This window comes from Triturus cristatus, chromosome 6 (genome assembly GCF_964204655.1).
Source record: "Triturus cristatus chromosome 6, aTriCri1.1, whole genome shotgun sequence".
Classification (NCBI taxonomy): Eukaryota; Metazoa; Chordata; class Amphibia; order Caudata; family Salamandridae; genus Triturus; species Triturus cristatus.
This window is the reverse complement of record NC_140589.1, coordinates 1,914,928,617-1,914,942,138: the sequence shown is the minus strand read 5'-3', so window position 1 is coordinate 1,914,942,138 and position 13,522 is coordinate 1,914,928,617. Positions and strand designations below refer to the sequence as shown.

At 42.8% G+C, this 13,522-nt stretch overlaps 1 protein-coding gene across 1 annotated transcript in view; it reads left to right on the top strand.

Annotated features, from left to right (window-relative positions):
• LOC146822446 (fucolectin-1-like) overlaps nucleotides 1-4,878 on the top strand; it is a 33,931-nt gene extending 29,053 nt beyond the window's left edge. The window contains exon 2 of the mRNA XM_085610056.1: nucleotides 4,734-4,878. Within this exon, the coding sequence (XP_085466182.1) occupies nucleotides 4,734-4,878 (145 nt within the window). The remainder of the gene's footprint in view (nucleotides 1-4,733) is intronic.
• The last annotated feature ends 8,644 nt before the right edge of the window (nucleotides 4,879-13,522 follow it).

Genomic DNA, 13,522 nt, shown 5'->3' with positions numbered 1-13,522 from the left:
AAGCTAAATTGCAAATCGAGAGAAGGCGACAGACATCATATCTATTAAAATACACCGCACGTAGCTGACAAAGGAGAAGAACAGAGGACACCCATTACAAATATGGAGAGAGATGTCAAAAGGCGTTGGCCACTGCCAGGCCTAAGATAGGAAAAACCACAATGCTACGTGAGGAAGAAAAGTAGCTCCGCTTTCGGAAACTCACAGTTATTATTATTTATATTATTTTGTCAATTTATAGGGCGCAACAGCTACCCAAGAAGGGTTTCCCGGCGCCTAGACACAGCTAGAAAGAGACAGAAACGGAGGGAGATTTTGAGGTGGTTATTGTTCGTACAGCCAGGTCTTTACAAGCTTTCTAAAACTATGGTAGTTATCTTCCTTCCGAATGCCTGGTGGAAGCGTGTTCCACAGGGAGGGTCCAAGATAGGCAAAAGATCTGCCCCCTGATCTTGCACGTTTAAACCTTGGTATACAGAAGCATGCTGCTGTCTGGGACCGGAGGTTTCTCTTTGGCGTGTAGAGGCAAGCAAGGGATTGGAGGTATTTTGGGGCTCCTCCTGTTTTTATTTTGAACATGTAGTTCAAGGCCTTGAAACGAACTCTGCTCTCTATCCTGAGCCAATGAAGGTCCCGGCGATGGTTCGAGACTCCAGCGTTCCTAGGAATCTTACACAGGAGTCTGACCGCAGCGTTTTGCGCTACTTGTAGTCGTCCAGTTGAAAAAAAGACACTGTTAAATGTTCAAACAACACAATCTACACAAAACAAGTGATCAAAATTCAAAACAAATGTGAGCTGCCAGATGCAGTCCCATAAACAAATATTTGTGACACAAAGTGAGAGACGCCAGACACAACCTCCTGTTGCCAAGTACATGTTTCAAAATATAAATGTGAGGAAATAGTTAAACAATTCGAGATATATTGTTGTGCACTACGTGGTCAGTCATCTGAAAATGACCTGTGCTAATTAAATGTGGTGCTGAGCCACATGGATCAGACAGGGGCTAGGGGGCAAGGAAAATGATATAATACTATTTATTCACAAAAAAAAGGCAACAGCTCTAATACATAAAAACAGTTACAATCCTAGTTATTATTGGTCTTACTAAATACATGAAAGGTCGGTGCGCCAGGATTGTGTACCGCTATCATTCTGTCATCTAGTATGTGCAGAACTACCCCAACTGACTCTTGTTCACTATAGCTCATCTGTATCTCTTAGTACTATTTGATATATATATACTGCTCTCCTTATGTGTCAATAGTTAGGGAGGAGGCAGGGTGGTCAAGTATAAGCTTGTCCCCTAATGCCTCTTTGATGGTTAAATAAAATGCCTCTTTAATCTCCCGTTTATCTGGGCCGTTATAAACTCCTTCTGGTGAGAAGTCAGATCACTTCAGTTATCAGTGGCAGATCAATGCATGTGGGAGTACAAAAAGCATTTACATTCCTCCCTAGTTATTGAATCTCACTAATAAACCAATCTTCTGCATTTGGCAGTGATCTTCTGTCACAATGGCAACCCTACCTAGCAGGTCTTATCCTAATAAAACGATACAGACCAGTCAACATCAATTCAACATAACCATCATGTTCTTATACATTCAATATACATCTGCATATCATAAAACATATCATCAAATCTGCATATCATAAAACATATCGTCAAAAAATACAAATAACAAAATAACTGTGCACGTAAATAATATGGCTTTACTAAAAGCAGCTTCTGTGTCAGTCAGTGACCCTTACTGTAGTGCCCATATAAGCACCAACCACATTAAAGTGCTATTGCTTCACTTTAATGAGCCTCTGTATGCATTATCAAACGGTAACCTGAAGTCATGCAGTCATGAAATTCTACATGTGTTTCACGAAAGAAGTAAGTCAGGCACGTTCAGAGTGTCTATTCTCAGACAATGACTGCATACCTTGCCCTCTGAAGGACAAAAATAAAACACGTGCTTCCTATTTACAAAATGGCGCACACACAAAAGGGAAACTATCACAAAACTGCCAAAAACTCATAACATCCAATAAACCATCCCGGGGAACCTCTTAAAATCCTCATAATCCAGGCGATATCCGTTATCCAGTAGCTAAGTGGACCGACAATATCCAACCTCTTTCCTACCTTGTATTGATGTAGGAGAGCCTCCACTGTATCCACTCAGTGGAGCACTTTTTTATTGCTGAAAGAATACGATAGTAAATCGAATCTCTCCTTCTCTTCTACCAGGCCGACCCGTAGCCCCCTGATAAAGAGGCGCTCTCTGTTTCACTATATACAGAGAGACCCAACAGCAAGCTATACCAAAAAGAATAGCATTGAAAAGACTGCAGACATAAACAGCCTCTCCTTATCCCTTATTCTTTTTACTTTTTTATTGTCTTTCTTCTATGCCTGTTTTCCTACAAAACTCATAACAATGTAAAAATGTAAAATGTAATAATAAAAAAAGAGCTAAATAAGCCCGTGAAAGGCGCAAGACGCAGCCTTCTCCTCCGGGCACTCAAGACAAAAACAATAGCACACACATCTATATATAACAGAAGGAAACAATAAACCAACAATTTCCTGACCGTACTGTCCAGCTCAGAACTCCATGCTGCACACACAAGCCTCCCCAGTTAAAAATGTCCTTAGCGAGGCCAACCAGACAGGAGACAGGAAAGAACTGAGAGCCGAGAAAAACACAGAAGCCTCACAAGCGCTCCTTTCATAAACCGTTACCAAAGCGTCACCTCACGTCAGGTAGTTATAATACTCACCCGAGTGCTTGTACTCAAAGGCTTCGGCCAGAAAGGAGTCACGAGTGCTCAGTCTGCGTCCCCTCGAACCCAGCCATTACTGCCCCCGTCTGCAGGCACTGCTAATCCGAGTCACGCGGCACCAAAATGTTGGAGGGAGGATTCATTACGGGTCAAGGAAGCTAGGGGCGGTACTTAGAGCCCCGGGAGCCACCACAGAAACTGAGCAGGAGAGTGAGTCAGGGACAAAAGGGGCACCTTAATTTGAGCAGGGGTGCCTAGGAATGCTTGCTCTAAAATTGAAGAAAATAGACATATGAGACATGGAATTGGAGGCAGAATACAACGGCAGTTTAATGAGAAGATGCAACTTCAAAAAAACTGCAAGACAAAGGCATAAAATACAGAATACAGAATTCAGATAATCACATGGAGCTCATCATGATACCCTCTGTATCTGCACTATTGTACTGTCAGAGAGAAAGAGAACGCATCTATAAGTGCAATTGAAGAAACAGGTTACATCAAGGAGAAACATTTCAGAGTATAAGAACTCTGTTACCTAGGAACTCTCACGTTTACTCTAGAACAAGCATTCCTGCAATTACAATGAATACATTATGTGAATACAAAAAAGGAAAAACAAATAAAGAGAACAATAATTAAACATAACAGGACATTCATATGGGTAAAATACAACATAATGCTAAGCAGACGCAAGAGCTTCTTTGGCTCTTGGGGAAAACTCTACGCAGTCCGTAACCCACATACAGACAGCGAGGTAGTCCGCTTGATGTTTGTGAGTGCTCCCTATTTATACTGTTTTTGGGGTTCTTTGCACGCAACTTCTACCTACGTAAGTTACCCAAATAGCTTCGTCTGCAGTATTTACCAGACATGTCGTCATTTACCCACTTAATGCTGACAATGAACTAGGTGAAAAGGTCAGTGTCTCAGGCCAATCGCTTGTCGTAAATTTCGCAGAGCAAGCAGAAACTATAAGCAGACATTGTACGCGACTCAGAAAATATAAACAGATATTGTGCGCGAATTGAATATGGACACATATAAATCTCCTCAGTTCTCCTAACTTGACACTCTGCGGTTGCCACTTCCCTTAAAAGCGGGACCCCTGCTCAGGAAACAAGTGCCATGCCAGGATGCAGCTTACTGTATGTCGAAGTCTCAAGGGGATGCTGAACTTTGATTCCGAGCACAGGGCACGGTAGGGTGGGGGCTACTAGTTTGGAGCGGGAAACCTCGCAGACAGAGGAACTGAATATGAGTTGGGTCAGACCTGCCATCAGCCTGCAATACACTAAAACGGCAGAGCTATGGTCAATGTAACAAAGGCCTATATTTCGAAATGAAGGGCCTACACAGCAGTTTCATGCTGGCCAAGTGGGAGGGATGTCCCAGGGTGACTATATAGCAACACAGGACCCACTGGTCAATGTAATACGGCCTACAAATTAGGCTGGCAGGGCAAGGACAAGGGTCTGGCAGGGCAAGGACAAGGGTCTCATAATTCAGGTGTGGCCAGAACGGGCCAGGGGCCCCCTATGATACAAAATCTACCCTCTCTCAAGGTATCCTCTGAGCCTTTCCAGATCATGAATATATCATCTATGTAACGCTTCCAACATTAGATATAAATTTGGACGGGATTGGCATCGGTGTTAATGAATTAAAGTTCAAATTGCCCAACATAGAGATTTGTAGAGGTCGGGCTCGCTCACTGCACCCACTGTGCACCATACAGGGGATTGTCTTACAACACTTGCCAGGGCTGGTTTGGGTCCCGTGTCCACCCCTGCTGTGCATGAACAATTACAAAACCTGACGTCGTCCTTGTCTTTGTCAATATTTGCTCTGAAATGGCTTTGAATGATTGATGCATAAATAGAACACAGGGGTGCAGATTGTTTCGAACATTAATGAGTTCTTCCATCTTTGTCTGTTTATTGCTTCCCCAGGTGCGCCTACATTTCCAGTATTGCAGCCGGCGCTACCCAGACATTCTACTGCCATGGAATGGTTGGTCGTTATGTGAACGTCATTATACGAGGCCGACGGGAGTGCCTCACACTTTGTGAAGTGCAGGTCTTTGCACAACTGTAATCACAAAATCATGGCAAATAAGGACATTTAATTAAGATCCTATTATTAGCCCTATTCAACATATTTAGAAGACTAATTGAGTATTGGCGCACTCCTGAATCAATGTATTGAATACATATCAAGTATACTGTAGTTGTTGTAGCGTGAACTGCTAATTCAAATTGTCACAATGAAATCTTGCTATTCCATTTCTTTCGTTCGTTTCATTTCATTCAATTCGTTTTCGTTCATTTCATTCTGTTCATTTTTATATTCTGGATTTATCTTTGTTAATTTGATTCAAAATATGTTCAAATGTTTCTTTCACTCTTATTCAATAAAGATATAATTGCAAATGGTTTTTCATACTGTTAGACATATTCTGCAATGTGACCACAAACTATTAAGGCACTGGTTAGAAAACTGACACAACAAAACACATCCTATTTCTTGGCTTTATAGGATGGTATCAATAGTGATTTATAACACGTTAACACTATCTTTGTGGGGACTTGAACATCACTATAAAAACATACCATCTCTGTGGGGACTTGAGCATTCACAAAGGTAAATTTAGACCAAAAGTCAAACTTTACTACTTTTCAATATTCACAAAGCCTCATACCGAGAATGTGAAGCTGATGATGTTCAAGTCAAAGCAAACACAAGGAGATGATGGATGGAGTGCTGAAACCTTCCAGTCACTCACCCCCAGTCACAGATCTGGGTTGAATCCACTATCATTCTTTAGCTCAATTCGCAACCCCAGTTCAGAACCAGCTATATTCAAATCAGTCTTGACCCTGTGCCCCATGGGAACAGTCCAGCTCGAACTGCCAAGCCAGGTCCTCCCTGGACCGGAAACAAGCATCCCTAGGACCTTTTGACTGGGGTAGAATGTTTGCATTGTGAGCATTCCGTCCATCATTTGTTTGCTGTAACACTTTTCGCCCTAAGTGGAAAGGGTATGCCCAGACGTGGGTCCATTGCTCACTGTGCCACTGGATTCAAGCTAGCCTGGTTGTGTAGGTGTGTGGTTGTGTAGGTGTGTGTGGGTGTGTGGTTGTGTGTCTGTGGTTGTGTGTGGTTGTGTGTGTGTGTGGTTGCATGTGTGGTTGTGGGTGTGGTTGTGTGGGTGTGTGGTTGTGTGTCCGTGGTTGTGTGTGGTTGTGGTTGTGTGTGTGTGTGGTTGCATGTGTGGTTGTGTGTGGTTGTGGTTGGGTGTGTGTATTAATGCAGAACAAATCAAAACATTCACCCCCATTCAAGAGATCTGGGTTAAATCCATCATTCTTTTGCTCACCATGCCACCCCTGTTTAGACCTGGCCATATGCAAATCAGTCTTGACCTTGTGCCTCATGGGAACAGTCCACCTCGAACTGCCAAGCCAGGTCCTCCCTGGACCGGAAACAAGCATCCCTAGGACCTTTTGACTGGGGGAGAATGTTTGCATTGTCAGCATTCCGTCCATCATTTGTTTGCTGTAACACTTTTCGCCCTAAGTGGAAAGGGTATGCCCAGACGTGGGTCCCTTGCTCACTGTGCCACTGGATTCAAGCTAGCCTGGCTGAAGAAGGGTCACATACCCTGAAACCGGTCCCAGGATGCTAGTTTCCAGTACAGGGATGACCTGGCCTGGCAGTTCGGTCTGGGCTGTTCCCATGAGGCACAGGGTCAAGACTGATGTGCATATGGCTGGGTCCAAACTGGAGTGGCGTAGAGGGCAAAAGAACGATGGATTTAACCCAGATCTTTTGACTGGGGGAGAATGTTTGCATTGTCAGCATTCCATCCATCATTTGTTTGCTGTAACACAATGCTTTTTAAATAAAGCACTTTTAAAAGAAATGCAGGCTGTTTTCCTTAAAGGAAAACAGGATGCCTTTCAAAAATGAAAAAGCTTTCTTTTCATTATTAGGTCTCGCTTAGGCTGCGCTTGCGCTGTCTCATCGAGACTTTCTGTATTCAGGTATGGACTTGAAGCTCCATCAATTTCCCCCCCATCATTTTCAATTAGCTCCTATTAGTGTCCTTTGTAAATGGTGCCTTTTTATTCATTAATAAGCTTCTTTGTCTTTCCTTAGTACCTCCCTTTCTCCTGTTGTAACCTCTAATGAGGACCGCCCCTATTACATGTGTCGTTACTCTACATATTTTAATTACAGTCTGTGAGCAGTATTTTCTTAAATCACTCACTCGTGCCTGCACACAGTCCCTGAATGTTTTTTTTTACCCAGTGCGGCACAGCTCAGTTGCAATAATGGTAGCTGCACCTTTCTTTTCTTATTTGTGGCTCGCCAAACTCGGCAGCACCTTTTTTTTCCAATTTCTTTACTTTTCTTACAATTGCAACACGCCCACTTTAGCTGTACACATCTTAAGCTAAAGTGCGGGTGCCACGATTGTTTCAAAAGTAAATAAATAGAAAAAATGCATCCCTGTGCCCTTTTTTTCTATTTCTTTACTTTTCATTGAAGAAATTGTGGCACCCGCGATTTAGCTTAAGATGTTTAAAGCTAAACTGCGGGTGTCGCCATTATAACAAAAGTAAATACATTGAAAAAAAAGTTAGAGGCTCTCATTTGTTTCTCTTTGTTTACTTTTGCAGCATTGGCCGCACCCGCCCTTTAGCTTAAAACATTTTAAGCTAAAGCACGGTTGCAGTGTTTGCTGCAAAAGTCAATAAATAGAAAAAAATGCATCTGCTTGCCGTTTTTTCTATTTCTTTACTTTTGTTACAATCGCGGCATCCACGCTTTAGCTGTAAAAATCTTAAGCTAAAACGCAGCAGCCACGATTGCTTCCAAAGTAAATAAATAGAAAAAAATGCGCCTCCATGCATTTATTTTCAATTTTTTTATTTTTGAAGCAATCACTGCAGACACACTTAAGACGTTAAAGCTAAAGCGTGGGTGCCACCATTGTAACAAATGTCAATTTAGCCTCATGCCTTCTTTTCATTACTTTTGTTACAATCGTGGCACCCGCGCTTTAAACATGTTAAGCTAAAGCTTGGGTGCATCGATTGCTTCAAAAATTAATAAATAGAAAAAAAATATTTGCAATGCAATAGGTCTCACATTACCTTAAGTTTGAGCTATTGGCATTGAAATATTATTAGCAATGCCAATAGCTCAAACCTTCAGTAATACGGGACCTATTGCATAGCAAATGCTTACTTAAGAGTAGTCACTGGTCAGTGGGACCACTGCCTGCTCTGAAAAAATGTTGGCGCCCTCATTCACAAAGGGTAAGGGGTCCCTTAGGGACCCCTTACCATTTGCGAATGCCTTACCAACAATTTCAAATCGGTGGTAATCTGCAAATGTTTTGTGACTGCATTCCCGGTCGCAAAACATTCATACATACCAGTGTGACTTGGTATTAGGAAGGGACGCCCTTTACACGGCCCTTCCTAATAGTGACTCGCAAACCTATTTTGTGAGTCAGTAATAGGTTACCGACTCGCAAAATATGTTTGGTACATAAGAAAATACATTTCATCGGTTGCAAACAACATTTGGCCCTATGTATTGTTGCAGGGATTCTGCTTATACACAGAACTATGCGTAGAACCCCAGGACCTCAGTGAATTGTGGTGTACCAGAAACTCACCTCAGAACCCAGAACCCAGTATCCGGCTAGCATAAGTGTCCCATTCGTTATCCGAGGTTTAGCTCGGCGGTCCCAATGAAAAGACAACCCAGAACAAGCGACTCAGTGTACTCTCAGGAATGGTGGGAATCGGAAATACCTGTTCGTATATTATTCTCACATCAGTCCACAACAAGAATAAACAAAGACACGGTGAAAAATAAAAAGAGTTTATTTTATAGACCACATGTCCTAAGATGCAGTACTTTGGCTAATACAAGCAGACAAATGATTATAATTAAAACCATCAGCATCGTTACAATACCATAGAATATAAAGGGAGTGATCATATTATAAATGACAGTGGATACTACCACCTTCCCTTAACTAAGAAGCTAATATTATTATTATGCTAATAAAAGGTCTCTTAGGCTTGAATAGGGGACCCCATACCTCAAAGATCAGCTTAGTGAAATCACATCACAGGAGCATCAGAAGTCTTCTCGCGGGAAGGCTCGTCTTCGGTCTGAATATTAAACATGATGTCTGCAATATTAAAAGCACCAAATTTCAGGTATTCGCAGCTGCCTGTATGTTATGGCTAAATAGTGAGTCGATCAACCTAGAGTGGAAAACATGCATTGTGTAACGACCCAGACTGTTCTTGTTACACCATGTACAGACCAAGGTCGCTGCGCAGAGCTCGGGATGGTAACAACAGATTGCTCTCGTGTGAGGCAAAGCGCGAGCCAGCAGTTTGTTTGAACAATAACATGTAGATGCAGTGTCGTGCGCAAAAGCAGTAAGATGGCTTCCTAACATCTAACGTGGTTATGCTAACTTAACAATGTATGTACGTATTAAGGGAGTCCTTACAACATGCCCCCTTGATCGAAGCACTAACCAGTAGGGAAGAAATGAGAGAACGCAGAGTTCAAATTCGACAGAGCTGAACAAGGTGTACTCAAATTGAAACCAAGTATCGGTGCAGAGAAAGTTCGAAAGAAAAAAGAAAAGCAAAAAACCTCAAAAAGGGAGAAAAAAATGAAAAATGCTGCTTTAGCTAGCAATCCAAAGTCACAGGTAATGTCTAAGACATGGTAGAAAAAATATAGTGGATGACAGTTCACTCAATCCATGAACGTGTATGCAGCATACGTAGCAACAGCTTCCAACAGAAAATCGTTGGCACGGCCACTAAAAGTTTCAGCCATCCAGTTAATCAAAGAAAAGGAACATACATGTTCTTCAAAAAGCGGAGCCTCTAGCACCATCAGAGGGCAACCGACGTGTTCTTCCAGATAAGATAACTCATATCCAAGAAGTCATACGCAGCCCTTGCGATGTCCCAATTACCCAGGATTCCATGCGCCGCACCACAGGCCATAATCCGAACACCAGAACAGGCAAACTCGTGAGACACTAAGGGACTCATCAGTCGATCATAATCCGGGACCGGAGACACCGTGTTGGTTAAGCACAAATCCAGAGGCCATTCAAAGGGACGATCTAGTCAGTGAAAGACAGGTTGCACGCAGGTAAAGTAGGAATACCGAAAGGATAATCCATACGCCAGGCTCAAAGTCGCCAATAGCAGCGTACCATAATATTCAAGCATCCTGTCACGAAGAAGATGCAGACGGGGCAGGTTGTCGTGAGGCACAGAAAGTGCAGCCATTTCGTAGTATGAAAAGTAAAAGTAGCACACCTGCCGCCAGAATCAGCGGGACACCGCCAAAGATGCTCGAAAAAATCGAATGAAAAAATGCCGGAATCACACCAAAAATAGTTTGGAAGGAGGTCACGAGGCCTGAGCCTACAAGTTTAAAAAAATGAGCCAGGCCAGTTGTTGACGAGGCATTGAAGATTGTTTGGATCAAAGCTCCAAAATGCAGGGGGAGGTCAGTATTCAAAAGCGCCTGTACCTCAATGCGAGTATTTGCCATGTGAAGGACAAATGTTTCACGGGAGGAAGTCAATGGCACCTCCTTTTGGGACAATAGAGCTCTTATTCTGCTCATCTTCTTGAACTCTGCTTTCAAGGTCGGAATCGAAGGCCAGATGCAAACATCCAGCCGCTCATGCGGGGGTGGAAATAGAACATTATTGCAGCAGACCATTCTCTGCGATACAGTTACTATATATGGGGTTCCCACTAACATCCCGCAGCAAGCTTCATTATTCAAAATTAAATAACTACCGTTTGCAAGCAGCGTGAAAGATGGTGTAATCACTGGCACTGGGATTCCTTTGAGGACGCAGGCCAAATTCGGGGCGTGTACATTGCATGCACTGTGTAACTGAATGTGTCTACATACTACAGAATGATCAGGTGTCGAGGTGCACTCCTCACCTTTCAGGTAAACCTCTTGACCGTCTCTTGTACATCTATACGTAAAAGGGAGAGACCAAACTTCATGTAGGAACGCGGTACCCAACTGTTCATATCTACCCAGAGCATAGTGTTTCATGCATGACGTAAATTTAAAAAGCGCGAAAGGGAGCGTGATCAACCCATGTACTAACCACACGGCTGAATTCAATTCCGCCACAGAGAAAGGCAACGGCTCCAATTTTTCAATGTGTAACAATGAATATGTAGCATCTTTCATGGACATGAATTGCTGCTTTACAGTAAGGTTAAAGGGAAGGAATAATGATGTCGTATTCATATAGTCCCAGGGGACCTTTCCTGCCTTTAACGTCTGTAATATCCATGCAAACTGCACAACAGAACGCAACTGGTTTTGACCATGATACAACACAGACATATCATCATGTACAATATCAACAATTGAAGAAACAATATTGTCTAATGTATAAATTCTGGAAGAAAGAGTGTTAATGCTGTTATCTGTAACGGCCAATACTTTTTCCATATTTGCTTGATCAATAGCCCTCAATCTTGAAGCCGCTTCAATCTGCGACAATTTCCATACTTCGTTGTAAATAGCATACGCCCACCTCTTGGATCTGCCACCCACAGGACCTTTAACAAAATCATTCAAATCTATTTTGTCATGTAATTTTGATAAATGGACTTTGACAGACGCCAAGGTGGAATGTCGCAGCCAGGATTGACATAATTACCCTACAGAATAGGTAGTTACTGTATGAGAGGACTCAAACCGAGGGTCTGCGCGTTGCTGCGTATACCCCGGTTTCAGACCCAGAAAACGACGTTGACAGGCATCTGAACTGCTTTGCCAAATTAACCATCCTTCTCGACTAAATTTCGAAAGATTGAAAGATGTATTAGAGACTAATGACTGCAAAGCATGAAGGGACAGATCTGTGTGGTTATCCCAATTTGGGTAAGTCCCCAGATCTGGAACAGAGGGGAAATTTAATTTTTTAGAAGTGGCCAATCCGAAACAGGTGGTCTGGAAGATGGTTGAATTTAAAAACAACATATGATTTGGTATAAGACAGGCACGATGTAAAGCTTCAGTTCCCTGAACCTGCCACGGTTTGGAACCCCAAACCGATTTAAGATCAATTGTAGCCTTCCACAGATCATAACCTTTGATTGACAACTCATCCATGAAGGACTTAGAATATAGTAACTTGGTGTGTGTCAGTCTAACCTTCGAGGCAGACTCAGCCATCACTTTAAAATAAAAGGATGCTGGGCTGGAAACACTGAAATCAGTAAAATAAGTATATTTATCAACCAATGTAGGTGAACTGCCTAAGGACGGTGTAGGACAATGTTCCCATTGGGTAAAATTTACAAAATTTCAAAACGTATTTGCTTTATGCAGGAAGTGATTGCCATAATGTTGAAAACAATACTGTTCTGCATAGTTAGCCGCATTTTCATATAAATCTTCTGCATCAAAAGCGGCATAATATTTCAAATCAGAAAACAGTGCTTCAATGGCATGAACATCCCAATCATCAGAACGAATGTTCTGCTTAACCACATCACCCATAGAAACACGAAATACATTAGGCACATTGATGACCTCAGTAGGACCATGAATTTGGAATTTAACAGCATCCCACGCAATTCCATCCAAGACGGGCCAGGCAGTAATATTCACAAAAGTCTGGTCCCTTTTCATGATGTGGGACGAGGAGTGGGGGGCCAAAGTTCCATTGATAAGTCTAATTGTAGATCTCTCTTTGAGATAGTGGCCATTCACCAGACGGAAAAATACTATTACAAATCCAATGGACTTAAACAAAAAAATACTTATAAGCACCAGCCAAATGTATGTCCAAGGGGGAATCAAAAAATGTCTTTTGAACCAACTAACAAAAATAGCAATGTCCGAAGGGGAAGTGGAAGGCAATGAGTTAGTGTCAAAGGAGAAACGCGACTGGTCAACCGCCGTAGATTGTAAAACAGTCGATTGACCATTCGTAGGATAAGCATACTCAGTCTCTTCGGGCAGACCACCAGCCGGCGGTATTAACAAGGGATCAGTAACTGACTGCATCTCGATGGCAACATCAGACAAGGTGGTTGAAGCAGGAACCAACACTGAATTTCTTTGCATCATCTGGCATGAAACTGCTGGAGTCATACTAAGAAGTATCGGCCACTCGCTGAAGTTTGACATTGTCAACAGAGATGTACCTGTTATCCTTGCGACCAGGAAGTGGAGGTAAAATGACTGTTCTTGTACCCTGCACTCCAAGCACTGGAACCGGTGCACGATAAGAGGGGCCGAACTCCTTCTTGTTCTCCACCTTCTCACGGACCAGGTCTCCAACTCGGGGTAGCCAGCCGACTACCGGAATCTGAAGCTCAGCATCAGATGTGAAGGGCAAGTGTTCCTTCAATAGAGTGTCTCTGGCTTCTTGTAGGGTCTGCAAAACAGCACAGTCATCATCTACGTCAAAGGGTGCGGCCGACGCCGCCATGTCTAGACCATCAAGGTCTGGGACAAACATTCTGATTCCGAAGAGCATCATGTATGGGGTCCGCCCACCCAGAGACCTTCTAGGGAGATTATTAAGTGCACGTTGAACATTATACAAATGGGCTAGCCAATTCAGGCCTGTGCCTAAAACTCGTGCTGTCAAAGATTGCTTTAAGTCACGGTTCATTCGCTCCACCAC